Below are 20,091 nucleotides of genomic sequence, written 5' to 3'. Positions count from 1 at the left end.
TCCATTCCTCATATCTGACCAGCAATGCCTCTTCTGGGAGAGTCACTCACAAAGGGGGGATGGGGCCCTGTTCTCTTTTCTTTCAGCCCTGCACAGATGATCCCCACAATCTTTGGAAGCAGAGCACACTGACCCAGACACTGCCTCCAGAGGAGACCCTCCATTCATTTGAGTCAGAGAATTGGATTTGGATCCAGCCATCCACTAGAAAGTCACCATGCAAGCAGAGTGGAACAGATCTTCCCAGGTCCCACATCACTCAGATGCCAGTGAAAGCTGCAGAGAAAAGAAGGATTCCTGGATCCATTGGCCCCCACATAAAGCCTCAGAAGACAACGGGAAAGACTATGGGGGGAGGGCAGAAACTCATTGTAAGGTTTTCTTTCTTGCCTCATTTATGTTGTAAAATCCAGTTGAATGGATTTATGGAGGTTTAGCATTTGGGAATGGTACTGAAGTACTGAATACCTCGGACCTCTGCCTGGTGGGATGGAAATTTGTCCAGGATGTTTGTACTACCACTTTTGTATTAATAGCTACACGTACACACACACACCATTCAGAATCACACTGAGGCTATCCCCATGTAAAGTTCCCCAGGCTGGTTCTTGCTTTGTGGCACTTAGGCCTTTGAATGCATACCTTCCTGCAAATTCCATGGGAGGGGGAACCATGCCTCTCAGGAGATTTACAATTCTATGCTTTTACTGAGGAGGTAGCAGGAAAGAGATCTCCAAACTCAAGATCTTAATATATTGCACTGGTGCACTGGGAGTCCTAGGGATCACTGTGTGCAATTGAAGAAATATTCATAGCCTGGCTTGCACACTGGCTAACTTCAATTTGACATCACAAACCTAGATGCACTAAACTAAGATCAAAGGCAGGAAACAACCCTTGAAAATGGGCAGCCAGTAATTATTTACTAAGGCAAAACATGGCTGTGAAGAATATTGGAGGCATGTGCTTCAAAACCCTGACTGGAAGCTCACAGGAAATAATATCAATTATCTAAAAAGGATTGGTACAGAATACTGGACACCATAAATTTCTTTTCCACCTAACAGAGCTTTTGCCCTGGCTTCTAGAACTTCATGGGATGAAGGCTCCCCTTTTGGGAACCACTGCAGGGATCCTTTTCTACTGCTTCTATCAGTGACTTCCTTTGCATTAATAGTTTAAAAGCTTGTTTCCCCGCATCCTGGAACCTCCCCCCCATAGAAGCACCCATCAAGTCTCCCTGATCAGATCAATTCTTAATCTTGTGCCAGTAAAAGTGTGTCACCCACACTTATATGGCACAAAGGGGGGAATTGTTGGAAGTTAGCACCCATCCACCCTTCTAGAGAAGGAAATATTTTGGGGGATATTAAAAAAGGCAGAATATTATATTTCCCCAAAAGAATAATGGAGAAAAATCTTAGGCAGAAACCAACCCCCAGTCTCCTTCCCCCAAGCAGACCAACTTTTAGAAATACAGATTTGGTAATTCGTTCAGGAAAACTGGTACAGGAAAGCTGGAGCTGAGGGGATTAGAAAAACAAAGACTCCAAGGAACATGAGCTTTAGGACATAATAGAATTAACCCATCATCATTAGAATACCAAAAGGGCACACTCAAGCTCAGGTCAAAGTACATTGCACAGCAACAGGAACAACCTCAAATACAAAGCCCAAAGAAGGTATTAAAAACCCACCCACTCCCAACTCAATTTTGTCAGCTCTCCCAGAATCTCATGCTGCTGTGGGTTCTGTTTTTCACTAACCTCCTTTCCAAACAGCCTCCATTTTATTCCCAGCTTGGAAGTGGACCTGATTTTTCTTTCTACAATGCATCTTGAATCCTGTCACATTTATATCCCCTGTACATTTTTCTGTTGTTTTTAAAACTTTGCTAATGAAAGTTATTGAAATTAGGTTTGCTCACACTTTTGGTTAGCTTAAAATTCAGCTCAAATAAAATCTGAGTTTCCACAATTACATTTCTCATTTAGTGCAGCTTCTCTGATTGATAATGACAAGAAAGAGTAAATGGTGAAAGCATTCTACAAATAAATGTGCCTAAATAAATTAATACAGGATATTTTATTTTGCTAAAATAACAGATTATTTTTTTTCCAAACTAAAAACAAAAGTGTGTGAATGGAAAAATGGATTACACATTAATAAAATAAGAATAGTTTCAGGAGAACTTCAATCCTTCACGTTTAATTTGGCTATAACCCAGATGTTAGCACATGCCAAGCAGTTTGTAATGGGGCCCACACCTATCATATGACAATTCAGAATGAGTCTTAGTGCCAGCATTCCCAGAGTTATCTTCCAGGAGTCATATGACTTTAAATCTAGTTTCCATGACAACTTCTGGAACAGTTCCATGTCCATTAGTCCCCTTCCTCTGTAACTGAACTGGGATATTGCTGATATTAGCTGCATTTGCAATTTAAAAATCCACCAAGACAAGTATTACAGGATGTTAATACTTGCACATGTTTATAATAAATACATTTTCTATGATGACCTCAATGCCAAATATATTTTCCTTCATCTTCCGGATACCATGAATATGTTGTTTACTACCCATTGTTTGATTCTATTTTGTTCATTGTGTGACATTTTTCTGGGTAGTTTGTTTCCTTTCTAACTTTTTTTTACCAATACTAAAAGGTCCTTTAGACATTTGTCTAGCTCAATAATTTTTTGCTATAGATTTTCACTTCATCTGGAAACTCCATAGGATACTTCACTGAAACATGGGTAATGCCTGAATATCCCTATATTTACCATTATGATTTCAACTTGTTAGTAGATCTAGTATATGACCTTTTTTTTTCAAATGGCACTCTACTCTTGACTTTATAATTTTAAATATTTTCTTTATGATGTTTTCAGGCAATAAATACTGAATGGTTTATATTATTCCTTTTTTTAAAAAAAACCCAGGAAATTGTTATGATGCTGCTGTTAAAAAACTCCATGGCTGTTGATATCTTTAATGAGTTATTTTTTCAGGCATTCCAACAAGCCCAACCGCAATACATTGCTATGCCTCAACTTAATGCAGAAGTTGTTTACTAGGATTTTTTTTTTTAAAAAAATGACTTTCCAGTCTAACGTACAGTCCTGAGAATAACGTGACTCTATTTAACATTCTCAAGTTCATCCAAGATTGGATAGATGCTACCACCATTATACTAATTCGGATAAGAAATGATGTCTATGAGTTTAAGATTAGCAAGAAATGAATAGCTGTTTGGTTAATTCAGAATGAAAGCAGGACTAACAAGATCAGGGCATTCCTAGGAAAACATGTTAGGGAACATTGAATACTTTTCCACCAAGGAGTTTATAAAAATGCCAAGAAGTCTCCATAGCTAGGATTGTATTATAAACTATTACAAAGAAAAAAAAAACCTTGCATAAATTACCATAACTTCAAAAAGGGGTAGTAATGAGGAGTAAATTTGTTTATGCATTAGATTTTTTGTAGCAATAATGTATATAAAATATTAAAATATTACTTCCAAAGATAACAATTATGGTGGAATCAGTTCCAGAATCCAATGAAAATATGGAGATAAAATTGATTGGTGAACTTAATACAAAAAACTATTTCTCTAGTTAACTGTAGGCAATTACAGAATAATTCCAAATTGAATTATCACTTCAGTATAATGGAACTTATGTACCACTTTATATGGCACTAAACTAGTGAAACTGCTGAATTATCTGGTCATAAAGCAGACTACAAATATGATCAGTAACCAAAGACTACAACAAATAGTTTAAACAATTGCTGTACAAAAGCAAATAATTCTATTCCAACAATATTTAACTAAGGTAGATTTTGTTTGTTGATTTAGAATTTAAATATCAATTGGGAAGACAACAGAAATAAAAGAGAATCATTTTGAAACTGGCTCACAATCTTCATGTTATAAAGATAGCCATAGAAACTGCAATAATATAAACTGTTGAATTTCAAGAGTCATGTAGCTGACTTTATATATGCTGACAGAAAAGAACAGGAAATACAGGATACTTCTACAAAGTTCTGGGAGAGCAATATTACTTCTTGCAATGGTTTACAATTATTATACCATCCCTACCCATTTACAAATACAATTTAGGCCAATTTTATCCATGGCAATAAAAGTTAATTTAGGCCAGTGATAAAAATCACGAGTAGATAAAAAACAAATACTTTTTGTGGCTAAACAAGGTAGCTTCCCAGAATGTTTAATAATCTCAAAGTAGGCTTTTGTGGGCAACTCGTGTTTATAAGCCTATCTAAACTCCAAAGTCCTTTTGACAGTACAGGGAAGAGTGCACCCAGCCCTTTCACATGGGTTGATTTGTTTATTAAAAGCTGACTGTTTCAGAAACAAGACAATCAGAAGATAAAGAGATATCCCACATGAAGATATTAACCACAGCTACCAACCTACTGCTGAAACTGCTGCCAAATGCTTGGCTGTGGGATTGGCAGCCTTGAAGTCAGCTCATCTCAAAAATGCAGTTGATGCAAATGGCCTGCTTATTAATTTCTACTGCTTGCATACATATGCTCGGGCACATTACAAATTCTGTCCTAATCACATCTGGCAGATAGAAACCTCAAGCATCTCCCCCCCCCCCCAAATGAAGTGGTGCCAAAAGACTCCACCAAAAATGCTGAGGTCAAGTGACCCTTGCCAAAAGACGCAATTTCAGATGAGCTACACTACAGCTACACTACAGCAACACTACACAGCCCCCTCACCACCACCACCACCACCACCCATCATAGCTTGACAGTAAATTTAGCTCTGGCTGAGTCTCCAAAAGATCTAGGCGCACCAATTTTGATCACAGCCCCAGATGAACCTGAGAGCAAAAGAAACCCAGGGTGCATAAAGCAGCACTTAGACGAGAAGGAAATGCTCCAGGCCAGCGAATCTGGCGGGGAGTAAGCACAGTAGCCGGGCACCGGGCTGATGAGAAACCTCGAAGAGCAGCCGCTCAACAGAAGCGGAAGCGTGAGGGGCGTTGCCATGGGGACCCATTTCGGCGCAGCAGTTAGTCGACGCCGCGGAGGAAAGACGCCTAGGCAGCGGTTGCCATAGGAATGCCCTATGAGACACGCTTCCCGACCACAAGGTCCATCTCTCCGGACCGACACTCACCATCCGTCGCACCAGACGCGCACAGGCCGGGCGGTGGCGCTGAAAGGGGAGACGCCTCCGGCAGCTCCGTTCCGCAGCATCTTGAGCAAGCGAGTGCCGGATGGTCAGCTGCCGTCCCGACCCCCACCGCTGTCACTAGTCAGGACCTCCCCCGCCACGTGACCAGGGAGGAGCCGGAGCTGCCGAAAGCATCGCCGCGCTCGTTACGTTTCACCCCCCCCTCCCGAAGGACCGCCCCTTTGAAAGGCCGGATTGAGAGGAGGCGCTGGGCGGGCAAGAGACGGTGGCTGGACTGATCGGGCTGGCGGTGGTCTGGACTGGAGATATTCGCGCGTTTCTGCCGTCCAGGCCCGCAACTTATTAGAGGATGGGGGATTTCCGTCAACCCTATTTCACTCTTCTTTTCTGCATGTGGCCTTTTGAAAACACATAACTTTTTTTCTTCACAATTATTACGCCTAGCAACCATTCGTGTTTCACTGATAGTTGAAACTTTTCCGTGGTGCATAACACATTCTAAAATGAAAAAGTCAGCAGGGTTGCAGATCTACAACTGATATGTTATTTCCAGTTCTAATTTAGTACTAGAGTGCTGCTCACGGCAGCTTTTATATAGAAATTGCTGACCTAAATGAGTGCTGGAATACAGGTAGTTCTCGACTTAAACAATAGTTCATTTAGTGACTGTTCAAAGTTACAACAACACTGAAAAGAGTGATTTACGATCACTTTTCACTTATGACTGCTGCAGCATCCCCATGGCCACATGATCAACATTCAGATGCTTGGCAACTGGTTTGTATTTATGATAGCTGCAGTGTACTGGGATCATGTGATCAGCTTTTGCGACTTTCTGACAAGCAAAGTCAATGGGGAATCCAAATAAAACAACCATGTTACTAACTTAAATCAATGGTTCACTTAACAACTGTGGTAAGAAAATTCATAGAATGGGGCAAAACTCATTTGACAAATGTTTCACTTAGCAACATAAAGTTTGGGCTCAATTGTGGTCCTAACTCAAGGACTACCTGTACCCGTATCTACAGCAAAACCAAAAGACCCATGTTCAAATAACTGTCAGCAGCCATTTATAATAATTTTATTAATAATTGTTAATTGGGCAGCCCTGAGTATTAAATGCCAACCTCCCCTTAACCGGCAGAAACCCAAGCTAGGCTTTGGTCCTTGTCACGTAATTATAAAAAATCTCTATGAAAATAGCAGCTGTGTTTTCTTCCAGTTAGCCCAGTAATCCTGATGAATTCTAGTGCAGATGTCATTTCTTGCCCTGATTTTAGCAACTATAGTTGGTCCTCAAGATCTTTTTTTTTTTTTTAAATGGTTATCAAGAGTTCTTTTTCCTCTTTGTGCCTTTTGCACAGCCTCTGCCAAACCAGCCACCGGAGGGAGGATCTGGATGCATCTGTTGTTCTTCTCCCAGTTGTACTTCATGAAGACTTGCTGGTGGAGCCACGGGTTTTCGGTTATGACTGCTTTCTTCTTCAGGTTGCAAAGGAACAGCCAGAGAAAAGATGGGATCTTTAATTCTACAGGCAAATATGATAATATGTATTGTTAATTTACACAGCTACTTGAACTAAAGTAGCAGCTTACATTTTGAACTACTATGCCAAATGTATCCAACTACAGTAGGATTTGGACCACACCACCTTCCTTACAACTTTGGATGACAAATTCTACCTCCAAATAAATCAAAAGTAAGCTATATTATTAAGGGCATTTGACTACTTCATGACACTAACCAAGTCTGACACTGAACAAAAGTGACGTTGAACAAGTTTGGTTCTCACTGACCTATCGTAGGAAGGAATGGGAAGACCCAACTCATCCATCAACAACTTCATCACATCATCACATCTTCCATGAAGTTTTAAGACTGCGAGATCATCCTTTGGTGTCCACTGCAAATACAGATTGAGATTGGATTAGTTTCCTCAAAGACAATCAGTTTGGGAGCGATATAACATTGCTACTCTTCAGATTCAAACAGACATAATTTTTTTTTTTAATGCAGGGCTGGTAAAACATTTTTAGCCCTTATAAGAGATATTTATTTATTTATTTATTTATGAGACTTATATACCACTTTAAGTGCAAGCACTCTCTAAGCGGTGTACACCAGTAAGCAATGTGTATATATATATATATATATATATATATATATATATATATATATATATATATATATATATATATATATATATATTGACATTGCCCCCAACAATCTGGGTCCTCATTTTACCTACCTTGGAAGGATGGAAGGCTGAGTCAACCTTGAGCCGGTGAGATTTGAACCGCTGACCTGCTGAACAGTCAGCTAAAGTGGCCTGCAATACTGCACTCTAACTGCTGCGCCACCTCGGCTCGACATATTGAAATGACATTCCAATAGTTTGTTAAGAAAAAAAATACTTTTTCTTTAGTTTGAATTTGTGGCATCTAATAAAATAATCTTTCAGCGTGTAAATCAGAATACAATGGGAAGCTTTTGGAATACTAAGAAAGAGGCATAATTAGCTCACATTCCAACCATCAGTGCATTATCACTAGACAGAAATAGAGAAGCCAACCTAGCATTTAAGAGGAAACAAGTGTCTGAAGGTTATCAAGCTAGGACATATGTTTCTGAGTATAGCTAAATGCCATTCAGATTCTATTCACGTTATGTTAAGAGTTATTATTATGGAAATCTTACCCTAAGAAAAGACAAAACTAAGCTATATTCCATTTATTTTAATTGACAAAACTCCAAAGGTCCACACATGTTTTCTGCTCAAGAACAATTTATTCTTGGTATACAGTAGTGGGAACAGTCTATGACCTCCTGCATATATTGGTCCTTTCAAAAGTATATAAAAGCAAATGATGTAAGCATACGCATCTGTATATTATGGTCTACCCAAAAATGATAAAACTCAACTCACCTGGAGATTTACGATATAGAGTTTAGGGCGATGTCTGGGTGGTTTACTCATGCACCATAAATGTGGATACTTTTTCAAAACCTGTTGGGAAAAGGGCAATAATACAGCATATGTTAGTGCTAAAAGGTGAATGTACCTCCTGGTTTTCAGATATATGACACCACGATATATCTAAATTTATATATGGAGACTTCCTCCAATGCATATTTGCAGATTTCTCAGAAAGCAAAAGGAAAGTGGGGCAATAAGAACAATCATCTGCTAATGAATCTATTATTCTGGGATTCAGGGTTACCAAGACATTTACAGGACTTTTTTTTTTTTTTTGAAAAAATTACTTCTGGACTAAGTAGCATGCACAGGTGCAATATTCCAAGAACAGATGCACAACATATAATCTTATGCTAGAACCCAAATGTTATTATCTCAGATTCAAGGGGAATATTTTAAAGTCAGAAGAAATGTTCTTACTAATTCCAGTTCCTACCATTACAACTATAGCTAACAATGTAAGTCTATATAAGTTTATTTTAAAAGATATCCGCTAATGTTTAACAGATTACTGGTAGGAAAATATGTGTAGAACTACAGCCTCAGTTAATGGAAAACTAAAATGCTCCCCGAGGTATCATGAACTCTTCTCTTTAAATATGATATACCAAGGTGCATCATGTTTAAAGGTGAGAAAGAAACTGAGAGGAGCAGATCACAGTTACCTTGTGGTCTTATTTAGCAAGTGCCAGTTGTTGAGATTCTTATGAAGAACTTTGGATTCATATTTAATATATTAAAATTCTGTCCCCACGTATTTTGAGAAAGTTATCTTGGGAAAGTATTGGGTTGGAGGAAAGTGATCTTAGGGTGCTCAGTATAGCTTTTATGTTGTTAAATACGAAAATATTCTCAAAGTCTATAATTTATAAATCAAACCTTATGTGTAAAAGTTTCTATACATGCACTTTAGCTTTGAAAAAAGTAATAAATTAGTGTCCAATTGGGCATTTATTGAAGTAGACCATACCTACTTTAATAGGAATTTTAACTACAAGAGTAGGCAATTCTTAAACCGTTTCTGGTCTTGTACTGGACTATACAGTCTGCTCAAAATGTTTCACAAAGAGCATATTGACTTGATGCTCTTGGCTACTTTCTTAGTGAAAAAGGAAGCAAATGATCTCAGAATAGTATTGTACTAATACAAGAAAAAGCCCAAACCTGTCCTTTTCTACCTGGTTTAATCAAATCTACTTTCTCAACACTTACAAGGGAACAATTTGAGAATCCTTTTCTTGATTTCTTTTTAGCAGTACCTCTGGTATGACATTTTATTTCCGGGAATAATAAATAACAAACTGCAATTAAAGCACATTATTTTACTTGGAAACTACAGGTAGTCTTTGACCTACGACAGGGGTAGGCAACCCAAAACACTCAAAGAGCCACTTGGACCCGTTTCCCACCAAAAATAAAACACCGGGAGCCGCAAAACCCTTTTGATATCTAAAATGAAGATAACACTGCATATATCCTTTTTTACCTTTATTATAGGTGTGTGTGTGTGCGCGCGCGTGTGTGTATGTATGTATGTATGTGTGTGTACACACACACACACACACACACACACACACACACACACACACACATTAAAAATAAAAGTAAAAATATGACTCTTGGGAATATCCATACTATTAAAACAATGATCACCAAGAGAATGCTTTAAGAGAATAAAATTACATACACACAGAGATTAAAAAAAGGATATATGCAGTGTTATCTTCATTTTAGATGTCAAAAGGGTCTCTCTCTCTCTGTCTCTCTCCCTCCTTCCCTCTCTATCTGCCCTTGGTCTGCCACTCCTCTTCCCCCACTCTCTCTCTCTCTCTCTCTCTCTCTCTCTCTCCCTCCCTCTCTCTTTCTCTCTCTCTCTTTCCCCCCCCCTCCTATCTGCTGCTCACCTGGCAAGCTTCAAGCTGTTGTCCAACAAGCTCAGGGGTAAGCAACCTTGTCTCTTTTATGACTCATGGACTTCAACTCCCAGAATTACTGAGTCAGCCTAGCTGGGCTAGCTAGCTCTCTCCTGCCCTTCCTGCTTCCTGCAGAGACGCAGCAAAGGGAGGAGCTCCGCCCAGTAAGCTTTTCAGCTCCTCGGAGAACACTGTGAGTGCACTCTCTTTTATACACACACACACACACAGAGAGAGAGAGAGAGAGAGAGAGAGAGAGAGAGAGAGGGAAGCAGGGAAGCGCAATTGCCTCTCTCTGTCTCTGTCTCTCTCTGCAAAGGCAGAGGAGGCTGGAAGCCACAGGGGAAGGCTCAAAGAGCCGCATGCGGCTCCGGAGCCGCAGGTTGCTGACCTGTGACCTACGACCACAATTGAGTCCAAAATTTCTATTGCTGAGAGAGACATTTAGTTAAGTAAAGTTTGCCTCATTTGGCAAAGGAATCACTGCATTTGTTAAGTTAGTAACACAGTTGTTAAGTGAATCTGGCTTCCCTACTGAATCCAAGTGGGGAAGGTGGCAAAAGGTGATCAGGTGATCCCGGGACACGGCAATATGTCATAGGTATGAGCCAGTTGCCAAGCATCTGAATTTTGATCACATAAACATGGGGATGCTGCAAAGGTCATTAAGTGTGAAAAATCATCTTAATTCACTTTTTTACACTTTTCTGTTGTAACTCTGAATGATCACTAAACAAATTGTTGTAAGTTGAGGACTACCTGTAATTAAATTACTGTTTGTTTTTTTTAATTATCAGGGAAATACTATCTTTTCCTTTTCAGATATAATTTTAGGAGCTTCATTTCTTGCCCCAGTCCAGCTTATTTCATAAATCTGTATTCATTAACTTTCAGTATTATCTACAGAAATATGCATCCCTGATAAAAGGAAAAAGCTTAGCACATGAACTGATTGCTACTGTACTAAAAAGAATCTGCAAGATTATATTGAAGGGATAATAGGAAGGCAACTACAGGTAGTCCTTGACTTACAACAGTTTGTTTAGTGACCGTTCAAAGTTACAACGGCACAAAAAAAGTAACTTATAATCGTTTTACACACACTGACGACCGTTGCAGCATCTCCATGGTCACGTGATCAAAATTCTGATGCTTGGCAGCTGGTTCATATTTACAACGGTTGCAGTGTCCTGGGATCATGTGATCACCTTTTGTGACTTTCTGACAAGCAAAGTCAATGGGGAAGATTCACTTAACAACCATGTTACTAACTTAACGCCTGCAGTGTTTCACTTAACAACTGTGCCAAGAGCGGTTGTAAAATGGGGCAAAACTCACTTAACTGCCTTGCTTAGCAACAGAAATTTTGAGCTCAATTGTGGTCGTAAGTCGAGGACTACTAGTATGTATGTGGTTTTAGCAAGCTAAATTTTGAAAACTACAAACTGAAATCTCAATTAGTTCATCATTAACTTTCAGTATTTTTCCAAAAGCTTCCTATACGTAGTACAAAAGAATACATCTTAAACCATTAACACTTTTGCACTAATGTGCAAAGAAGGTATTTCTTTAATTGTACCTTCAAGCTGGACCCCAAGCAAAGGATCACATCTGCTTTGCTAGCAGCTTCTGTTGCTGCCTCCCAGTTCAAGGGCTGCGGTAAAATACCCTTCTCTCCAAAGTGTACAATTGTATCTCTCAGCTGGGCTCCACATTTATGGCATAATCTCCCAGTCTGGTGCCTATGCAAGGCTGTGCGCTCTGTCACATCAAATATCCGTACATATTCACGATTGGGTGTGCAAGACGTGCAAACCTAGTTTGGGATGGAATCACAGAATTTATTAGCATTTTTCTTCTATGACAACGCACCAAATCTCACTCTCTCCAAGCACTCACCTCTATATACATGTTTCCATGCAGCTCAGACAGGGCTTCTCGAGGAAGTCCACTGCGCAAGTGAAGCCCATCACAGTTTTGAGACACAACATGCTTCACCTAAAAAGAGAAAAAAAATGGGGTGAAACGGAAATAGCATCACAGACAGTAAGAGAAGATGTTTTCCTCTTTCCCTTTGTCCTTGCTCAATCACATTCAAGATACAGTAACAACATTCTTATAATGTACAAAAAAAATTATACTCTTTTTCTCACTACGGTAGTGCTTGACATGACAGCAATTAGGACTGAAATGTTCATTGCTAGGCGGTACAGTTGTAAACTGTGACCACATCACTTAGTGACAGCAATCCTTGCAGTCCTGGTTGTCATCATTAACTGAATCCCATGGTCATTAGGCAAGGCAACGTCCTGCCAGCTTCTCATGACCCAAGTCAATGGGGAAGCCAGCAGGAATTAGCAAATCCTAGACCCACAGGCAGGTAAGTGGTTGCTACTAGATGGAGGAAGGAGGAGGCACAGGCACGCAGGAGGGTGTGCACAGGGAGGGTGCACAAGGATGTGTGAGAGAGTGAGTCAGGGACAGTGGAGAAATGTGTGCATGAGAGGACCATATGGGTTGAGGGTGTGTGAGAGGTGCACAAGTGCAGAGAGGCTGGGGAAGGATGTCCCGATGGGGGAGATTTACCCCAATGACCTGCAACCTTAATTTTCAAAATATAGAACTCATTGATTTTCTGGGGGAAGTCAGCAGGCAAGACTGCAAATGGCGATTATGTGATCACAGGGAAGTTGGCAACCGGTTGTAATTGTGAATGGGTTGCCAAGCACTCAGATCATGATATCATGACTGTGAAGTCAAGAACTGGTTGTAACCTCCATTCATTCAGTACAATCATAATCGCAAATGATCGCTGAATGGTCATAGGTCAAGGATGGCCTTTGTGTTCTGTTGATTGGCAGGAGACGGTAAAATTGTTTTAAACTCACTAATTACCAGATTAGAAATAGCTTACAGACAATGGTAAAGATGGTTGCCCGCTGGCAAATCAATCCTCCCTGATCAAGTTTCAGCATCAGGGCCTTAAGCCTATTTCAGGTCTGAGACAAGAGAAATGGAAGATTTAATGACTATGTTATTTGGATTCCCAGTGCGAGAATATGAGATGCAGAATTTTGCCTCCTGAAGAATTCCAAGGACCAGAAACTAATTTTCTGAAAATAGATAAAGCAGGGGTCTTAAAACTTGGCCCTTTTATGACTTGCGCACTTACACTCCCAGAATTCCTCAGCCAGTGTGTCTGGCTGAGGAATTCTAGGAGTTGAAGTCCACAAGTCATAAAAGGGCCAAGTTTGAAGGCCCCTGTCTTAAAGAGAGTATGCGTTACAAGGAAAGCAGGTACTGCTGGGCCATGGACTGCCCTCCAAAAGTGGATAAGGCTACCAAGTTTTAAACTCTATGGTTACAAAGTTTAATGTACTTCTCTTCCATATCTTGAAAGTTTCCACTTCACTTCTATTCAAGTTTAAAAAGCATTTTAAAATTGTATGTGTGAAGTATATGAAAAACTACAGTGTAGCTTACTTCACTGATAACAGAAATTGCTTTGGCACTGAGATTCTGAGCTAAGCACTCAATCTTTGAGTGCTGAGATTCCTATGCAAGGAAAAATATGAAGAAAAATCATACTTTCTGTCAGGAGATTCAATAAGATTCAAAAGGAAAGTAATAACTGATAACGAACAGATTAAAAAATCTTTTCACAATTTTTATTCTAATTTGTATAAGATGCAGGAGCTAGATAGATGAATACTTGCTAAGACAAAACTTGCTGAAACTCTCAAAAATTCAGAGACAATTTATGAATGTCCCAATAACTACCTTTGAAATATCAGAAGCTATAAGAAAAATGAAATCAGACAAGGCCCCTGGCCCAGACGGATTTACAAGTCAATATTATAAATGTTTTGAAGATGAACCTCTTCAGCCATTAAAGGATGGAATGAATGATGTATTACGGGGGGAAAGATACCCCAACTTGGACAGAAGCTAATATTGTGTCAGGATGCTATGATGATAAAGAATTATAGACCAATCTCACTATTAAATGAGGATTATAAATTATTTGCTGTAGTTTTGGCAGAAAGATTAAAGAAAGTTTTACAGGTATATATCCATGACAATCAAGCTGGCTTTCTGCCAAAAAGACAGTTAAGAAATAATGTAAGAACTGTTTTGTATATTATTGAATATTTACAATATCATAATGAACAGGTAGCTTTAATATTCTTAGATGCTGAAAAGGCCTTTGACAACTTAAATTGGGTCTTTATGTTTAAAATCCTGGAAGAAATGGACTTTGGTGGGAATTTTATTCAAGGGTCAAAACTGTTTATACAGTACATCACAGCAAGCAAAAATTGTTATTAATGGTGATCTAACTAAGTCATGTGAAATTCGAAAGCATACAAGACAAGGATTTCCGTTGTCTCCATTGCTGTTTATCCTGGTGTTGGAAGTTTTGAACAGAGATATCAGACAAGATGGGAAAATAAGAGGTATAAATGTTAAGAAGGAAGTTTATAAATCGAGGCCCTTTGCTGATGATTTGGTGATATTTCCATAATATAAAACATTTGATGAGGAAATTAAATAAGTCTGGGTCTTTTGGCTGGTTTTAAAATAAACATTGATTAAGAATATGGCCTCATAGGATGGCGATTTTTAGGATTGAAAAAAAGGTGAAATGTTTGGGGGTAATGTTAACAAACACAAATACAAAATTGTTCAAAAATTGAGGTTTGATGTTGATATTCTATTTTACTACACCAAAGGAAGTCGGAAGTCAATGCCTTTTTTTTTTCTTTTTTCCCCTTCCCGTCCCCTACTTTTCTATTCCCTTTTCCCTTCCCTATCCTTCCCACTATTTACTTTTGTATTTTCTTTGTATCGTATACTATAAACTAATTAAAATTTGGAATCAGAAAATAGGAAAGCAAACAGAAGAAAGAGAAGGCATGTAGCAGTGGAAACAGAAGAGGGACGAAGCAGGGAAAGAAAACAAGAAAAGCAGTGTAAAATGCTGGGAATGCCAGACCCTCTGCATGTCACTTTGCACATTTATGATTTAGACCAATATTTCTCAACCTCACTGACTTTAAGATGTACCGATATCAACTTCTATAATTCCCCAGCAAGCACTACAACCTGGTGAATTCTGGGTATTGGTCCATATATTTTAAAATCGTCCAAGTTAAAAAATATTGATTTAGACAGTGGTATCAACATATTCTATGTATCTTCTCTTTTACAAAAGCATCTAGAAATAATATGACAAATGCTGTAGATACAACATGCAGCAAGCCTAAAAGTCGCTGTAAGAATATGGCCTCAGAAGTGCAGGGCTGAAAATCAAAGAGCTTACCAGTTTGTTCTTGTGCAAACAAGCAATACTCATGTGGGTGAGTGTGGGCTCTGCTTCACTCAGATCGGTAGCCCTGATACAGAGGGAAAAAAAGAAGTGTGAAAAGCGACACCCAGGATTCCAGTGTAACATAAGAAATGCTTTTGAACCGATTACCTGATACTTCTCCCTTTTTGCAGCATTGTCCACACCCCATTTGGGCCTCGGTAGTCAGGAATTGAAGCTGCCTGTAAGGAGTCACAAAGAAAAAGAAACTCTGCTGGTTTCATTGCCAGGATACATGGCCTTGCCTGTATTTATAAGCATCTCTACCTATTACTTCCACGCCATGAAATTACTGGATTGTTGTAAACACCCCAGAGTCACTTTTTGTGAGTTTAGGTGGCTCTACAAATTTGATTAATAAAATAAAAATCCTAAATTACTTTTTTGTACCAAACATGCTGCCATCACCCAAACATCAAAGCCATTCATAGTGTATCTATCCATCAGCTCAATCTCGATCCCTTAAATCAGGCATGTCAAACACGCGATGTCACATGACGTATCGTGACCTTTTCCCCATTGCTGGCAATGGGGTGGGGGCGGTTTCGGCATGACGCATCCGGCCCATTGGCCAGCAGTTTAACATGCCTGCCTTAAATGTTTACCCTGAACAAAACAATTTCCAGTTTATTCCAAAGTAATAGCTATATAACATGCTGCTTTAGCCCAGCAGGTTCAGGCACTGTTGTGTTGTGCCAGTTTTGGCAAAACACTTTGATACTGTTGCCAAGGAGACTGTATTGATATGGCCATCACAATGAGCTTGACTCAAAGCAAGTTTTACTTGGTAAGAGTATAGTTTATCTTTCTCTTCCACATCCCATTTTTTTTATATATAAAATAGTTAAGTAAAACACTAGGATAAGAAATTTATCAGCCAGCCAGGAAACTCAATTCCATTTTCAAAGAGTATTTAGCTATTTGTCACAGTTCTTTTCTTCCCCAAAGCACAAAAAGTGTGAAGTCTTTATATATTTTACACCTCTCCAGCATTCTTTCTCACAGAGGACTACTTCGAGAGATACATTTTGCATTCTAAACAGAAGTTGGCTCCTTGAGATATGAGCAGCTCAGCATACAGCTTTTTACTGACAATTTAGATGAAGAAGATTGGTATACAGAATCCTGCTTGTTTGTACCAGTCTTTAAAGATACTAAACAGTTTACAATGCACTGCTTTGGAATGCTACCTATCAGGAGTACAATTTACACCCACTTTTCTTAGATTCATAACACAATCTAATCTTTCTGAGCTTTTTTAGGAAAGATGTTGCAGAAAACGTAGCATTTTTTTCCAAAGAGATTGGGAAGAAAAATGAAAAGTTTTTCTGATTTTTTTTCCATTTTTCCAGACTTTCACAGTGCAAGTGTCAATATACAACATAAAAGTCAAAATTTAATATGCCAAAATGCTCTCAAATTGTGTTTTTACAGAAGTTGTTGAATTGTTTCAACTTATGTTGCATGACTTGGGAGCCTTAAGAATTTTCAAACCTCAAAACAATGCTGCTCTCACATGATAAGCAAGGTAGGTAATTCAGTTATAAGAATCCTTTGTTGCTGATGACTTTAGAAGGAAAACTGATACAACCTTACCGTACTTATGCCAGCTCCGGTATATACAATAAGATGTTTAGCTCCTCGGACAACAGCAGATAGCTTACTGATTTTCCTCTTCAATTCGTCAGGCTCATCACACACCTAAAAAAAAAGAATAAAAATCCCATATTTTCCAAAATGATAAAATCCACACATTTCTTTCCTTGCTTTTGTACATCCTATAATTGTACCCTTTACAATAAAACAGACTTAGCTCATCTAGTTGTGTTTCGTACCTGATTCATCAGGGGAGGCCAGCAACAATCTTGCAAGTCAAAAAGCAGAAACTTCCTGCCCTCCACTTTTAACTGCTTGTTCCATTAGGATGAATCCTTCCTTAGTTTTCTTCTACAATTATTAAATGACTGAGGGCTCCTGCCCCTCTCGCCTCATTGTTTCCTAGGCAGGATCTCGTGTCCTCTTTCCTCGAGGTCCCCTAAGCATCCCATTACCATAACTAATTTATTTGGAAAGCTTTTTAACATAATTTATGTTCTTTCAAGCAGAGACTGAATTTTACAATATCAAGAAGCCAAATTAGAAATTACATACTATTCGGAGTAAGCACTGGTTCTCCTACCATGTACTTATAAATCTACTTGGTGCCTCAATGAAACATGCAGGAACTTTTCATTAATACAGTATATTTATCTCTGTTATCTCTGCCTTTAACTGTTATATTTCTTCTTCAAAGTAGAAGAAAAAAGATTAATTTCCAAAAAAGAGATACAGATAAACTAACTGGTTCCTTTTCTGTAAATTTGGCAGAAATCGTATCTAGTTTTGTCTGTCAGCAAGGAAAACCACAAAATTCTCAACAAGCAAAGCCAGTTCAAAAGACAATTAGGTTGTTTAAAGCCTATGAAGGGCAACCAGCTTAATTACAGAGGGTTAGATCCAGATCTGCCCTTCCAGAAACAAAAGGCCTTCAGTTCACAACTGGAAATGAAATTCAGTGAAAATCTCTCCTGAAAGAAACTATAGAAGTAACTTCCATTGTTTGTTTGTTTTTTAATTTACAATAGTTTTCCTTGCTGGCACTTATCTCATGAATAGCTTTTAAATGCTAAACAAAACCTTAGGAAAATTGTTCAGGGAAATTGAACAAATTGTATTCTCTGTACATTAGAAGCCATTAGAAGCTCTGTCACTGCTGAAAGCATGGGGTCCTTAGTGTTCTCTGAGCTCGGTAGTCTTCTTGCAGACATTTCATTACCAAACTGAGTAATATCATCAATGCAAGCACTAATGCACTGATTAGCCCTGATGTTAGCTAGCTTAGTAATGAAAATCTGCAAGAAAACCACCAAGCTCAGACAGCCCCAAGGACTCCACAGTTTAACCTTGAGCTGTAAATATTCTCACTGTTGGAAGCATTGAAGAATCTGGCAAGGAAATATCTATGAAAGGATGACCCGGGGGTCATTTATTCTTTAGTGAAAAATTAAGCTTGCATGAAATTTACTGTCCCCATTGCCAATCCCTATCCTGCATCTAGAGACCAGAATTGTGCAGGAAATAGTTTTCTTCATGACACTGTATGAAGTGGAAATGTGACTTTGAAGGAACAGAATGGAAATTCTGTTTCTTCAAAGTCAAATTTGACACCTTTGAACTTTGACATTGGAAAAGATTTCTGAGAATACTGTGGACAGCTAAAACAAACAAACAAATGGATCATCAAGCAACTCAATCCAGCATTTTAATTTGAGGCACAGATGGCCAGGCTGAAATTATCATACTTTGAACACATTATGCAAAGATCTACTTTTCTACAGAATCCTATAATGCTGAGAAAGGGGGGAGAGGAAATGGAGATGTTAACCAGCCACAAGTCAGATGTATTCAGTTACAGCGGTGATGGGTGAACCGTTGGACAACCTGAAGCACCACACAGGGATCAGATCCTCCTGGAGAAAATCTATCTATGTGGTCACTAAGAGTTGACAACTACTTGAGGGCATATAATCAATTGGGCATATATTTCCAGTCATTGCCAAACACCTAACTTTTTTTCATCCTAAATAGATGATAAAAAAGCATAGCTAATTTTACACACCTGGCAAAACAATTTAACTCCTGTCTAGTTAAGGTCACTATCAAACTTGTCAACTGAGGATATTTAGAAAATATCATAGGCAGGGGAAAAAACACGCTAGAGCTTGCTTGAGCCGTGGGGCAAGCGAGAACAAGCCCTCACGTCGATCAGGGCACTGACAGCACAGCTAAAAACGTACCCACCTCCTCTAGCCGGCGCCGCAGCCTCTCACGCTTCTTGCGAAGTCGCTCCAGATCCCGCACCATCTCTTGACATCCAGACAGAAGCATCGCCTCGTCGGCGCTCCGGTCAGCCGCTGGTTTGCGTAGGATTCGGGACACCTGTGTCGAACGAGGAAAAGAGCGAAAGAAAAGGGGAGGGCGTGTTGCCAAGCCGGCGCCTCGAGAAGCACCGCCCGCCTTGATTTCCGGCAACCCCGCAGTACCTGCCTCCGTCGCTCTCGCTGCTCTTCTTGACGGAGGAATTCAGCGCGAGCCGCCGCTTTCCGCTCCGAGCGACTTAAACTTCGACCGGCCGCCATCCCCTGACCAATTTCCGGGTTCCTATCAGCTGAAGCGGAGGGTTCGACTACTTCCGTTTCCGGCCCTCGCAACGGACGGCGCTCGGCGGCAACTGCTTGTTGCCCTGGGGACGCAAATGATGTTCGCTGCTGTTGCCAGGCTCTTCGTTCCAAGATAGAAACTTAGGACACAGTTCTGCTACTTCCGGTTGGCCTTGTCTTCCATTGTAGGCAAACCTGCCGTTTCTATTACGTCCATAGAGAATTAGGGTCGAATTCCTGCTCCTTCCTCATTTGGGAAAGTGCGCTCTCTTTCGGATTGGGGGTTTAAAAACCATGCTGGTGTGTACCGTAGGATAATTGCGCTGCTCCGGTCCCCCTTTCTCCGAGACCCCCTGAGCTGGAATGTGGTGGCCGCACGTGAAATGCTATTGCGTGAATTCCAGCGCTGTTTTTCCGTATCAAACCAAATTCCATTATGGGCAATCC

The 20,091-nt window shown here is 39.6% G+C and overlaps 2 protein-coding genes across 2 annotated transcripts in view; both read right to left on the bottom strand.

Annotated features, from left to right (window-relative positions):
- PCYT2 (phosphate cytidylyltransferase 2, ethanolamine) overlaps positions 1-5,332 on the bottom strand; it is a 37,593-nt gene extending 32,261 nt beyond the window's left edge. The window contains exon 1 of the mRNA XM_039344637.1: positions 5,166-5,332. Coding sequence (XP_039200571.1) covers positions 5,166-5,245 — 80 coding nt within the window. The 5' untranslated portion in view covers positions 5,246-5,332. The remainder of the gene's footprint in view (positions 1-5,165) is intronic.
- A 911-nt stretch (positions 5,333-6,243) lies between these two features.
- SIRT7 (sirtuin 7) lies at positions 6,244-19,933 on the bottom strand. Its single transcript, XM_039344554.1, has 10 exons — positions 19,528-19,933; positions 19,286-19,423; positions 17,042-17,146; positions 15,557-15,627; positions 15,401-15,473; positions 11,977-12,075; positions 11,657-11,893; positions 8,114-8,194; positions 6,984-7,090; positions 6,244-6,715 (listed from the first exon to the last, which is right to left on the bottom strand). Exons 1-10 carry the CDS (start codon positions 19,621-19,623, stop codon positions 6,514-6,516), a joined length of 1,209 nt encoding a protein of 402 aa, XP_039200488.1. The 5' UTR covers positions 19,624-19,933; the 3' UTR covers positions 6,244-6,513.
- Positions 19,934-20,091: the final 158 nt, after the last annotated feature.

The sequence above is a fragment of the Crotalus tigris genome, unplaced genomic scaffold, assembly GCF_016545835.1.
Source record: "Crotalus tigris isolate CLP2741 ecotype Arizona unplaced genomic scaffold, ASM1654583v1 scf7180000017551.9496454, whole genome shotgun sequence".
Lineage (NCBI taxonomy): Eukaryota > Metazoa > Chordata > Lepidosauria > Squamata > Viperidae > Crotalus > Crotalus tigris.
The sequence above is the reverse complement of the archived record's forward strand: the minus strand, read 5'-3'. Positions and strand labels throughout refer to the sequence as shown.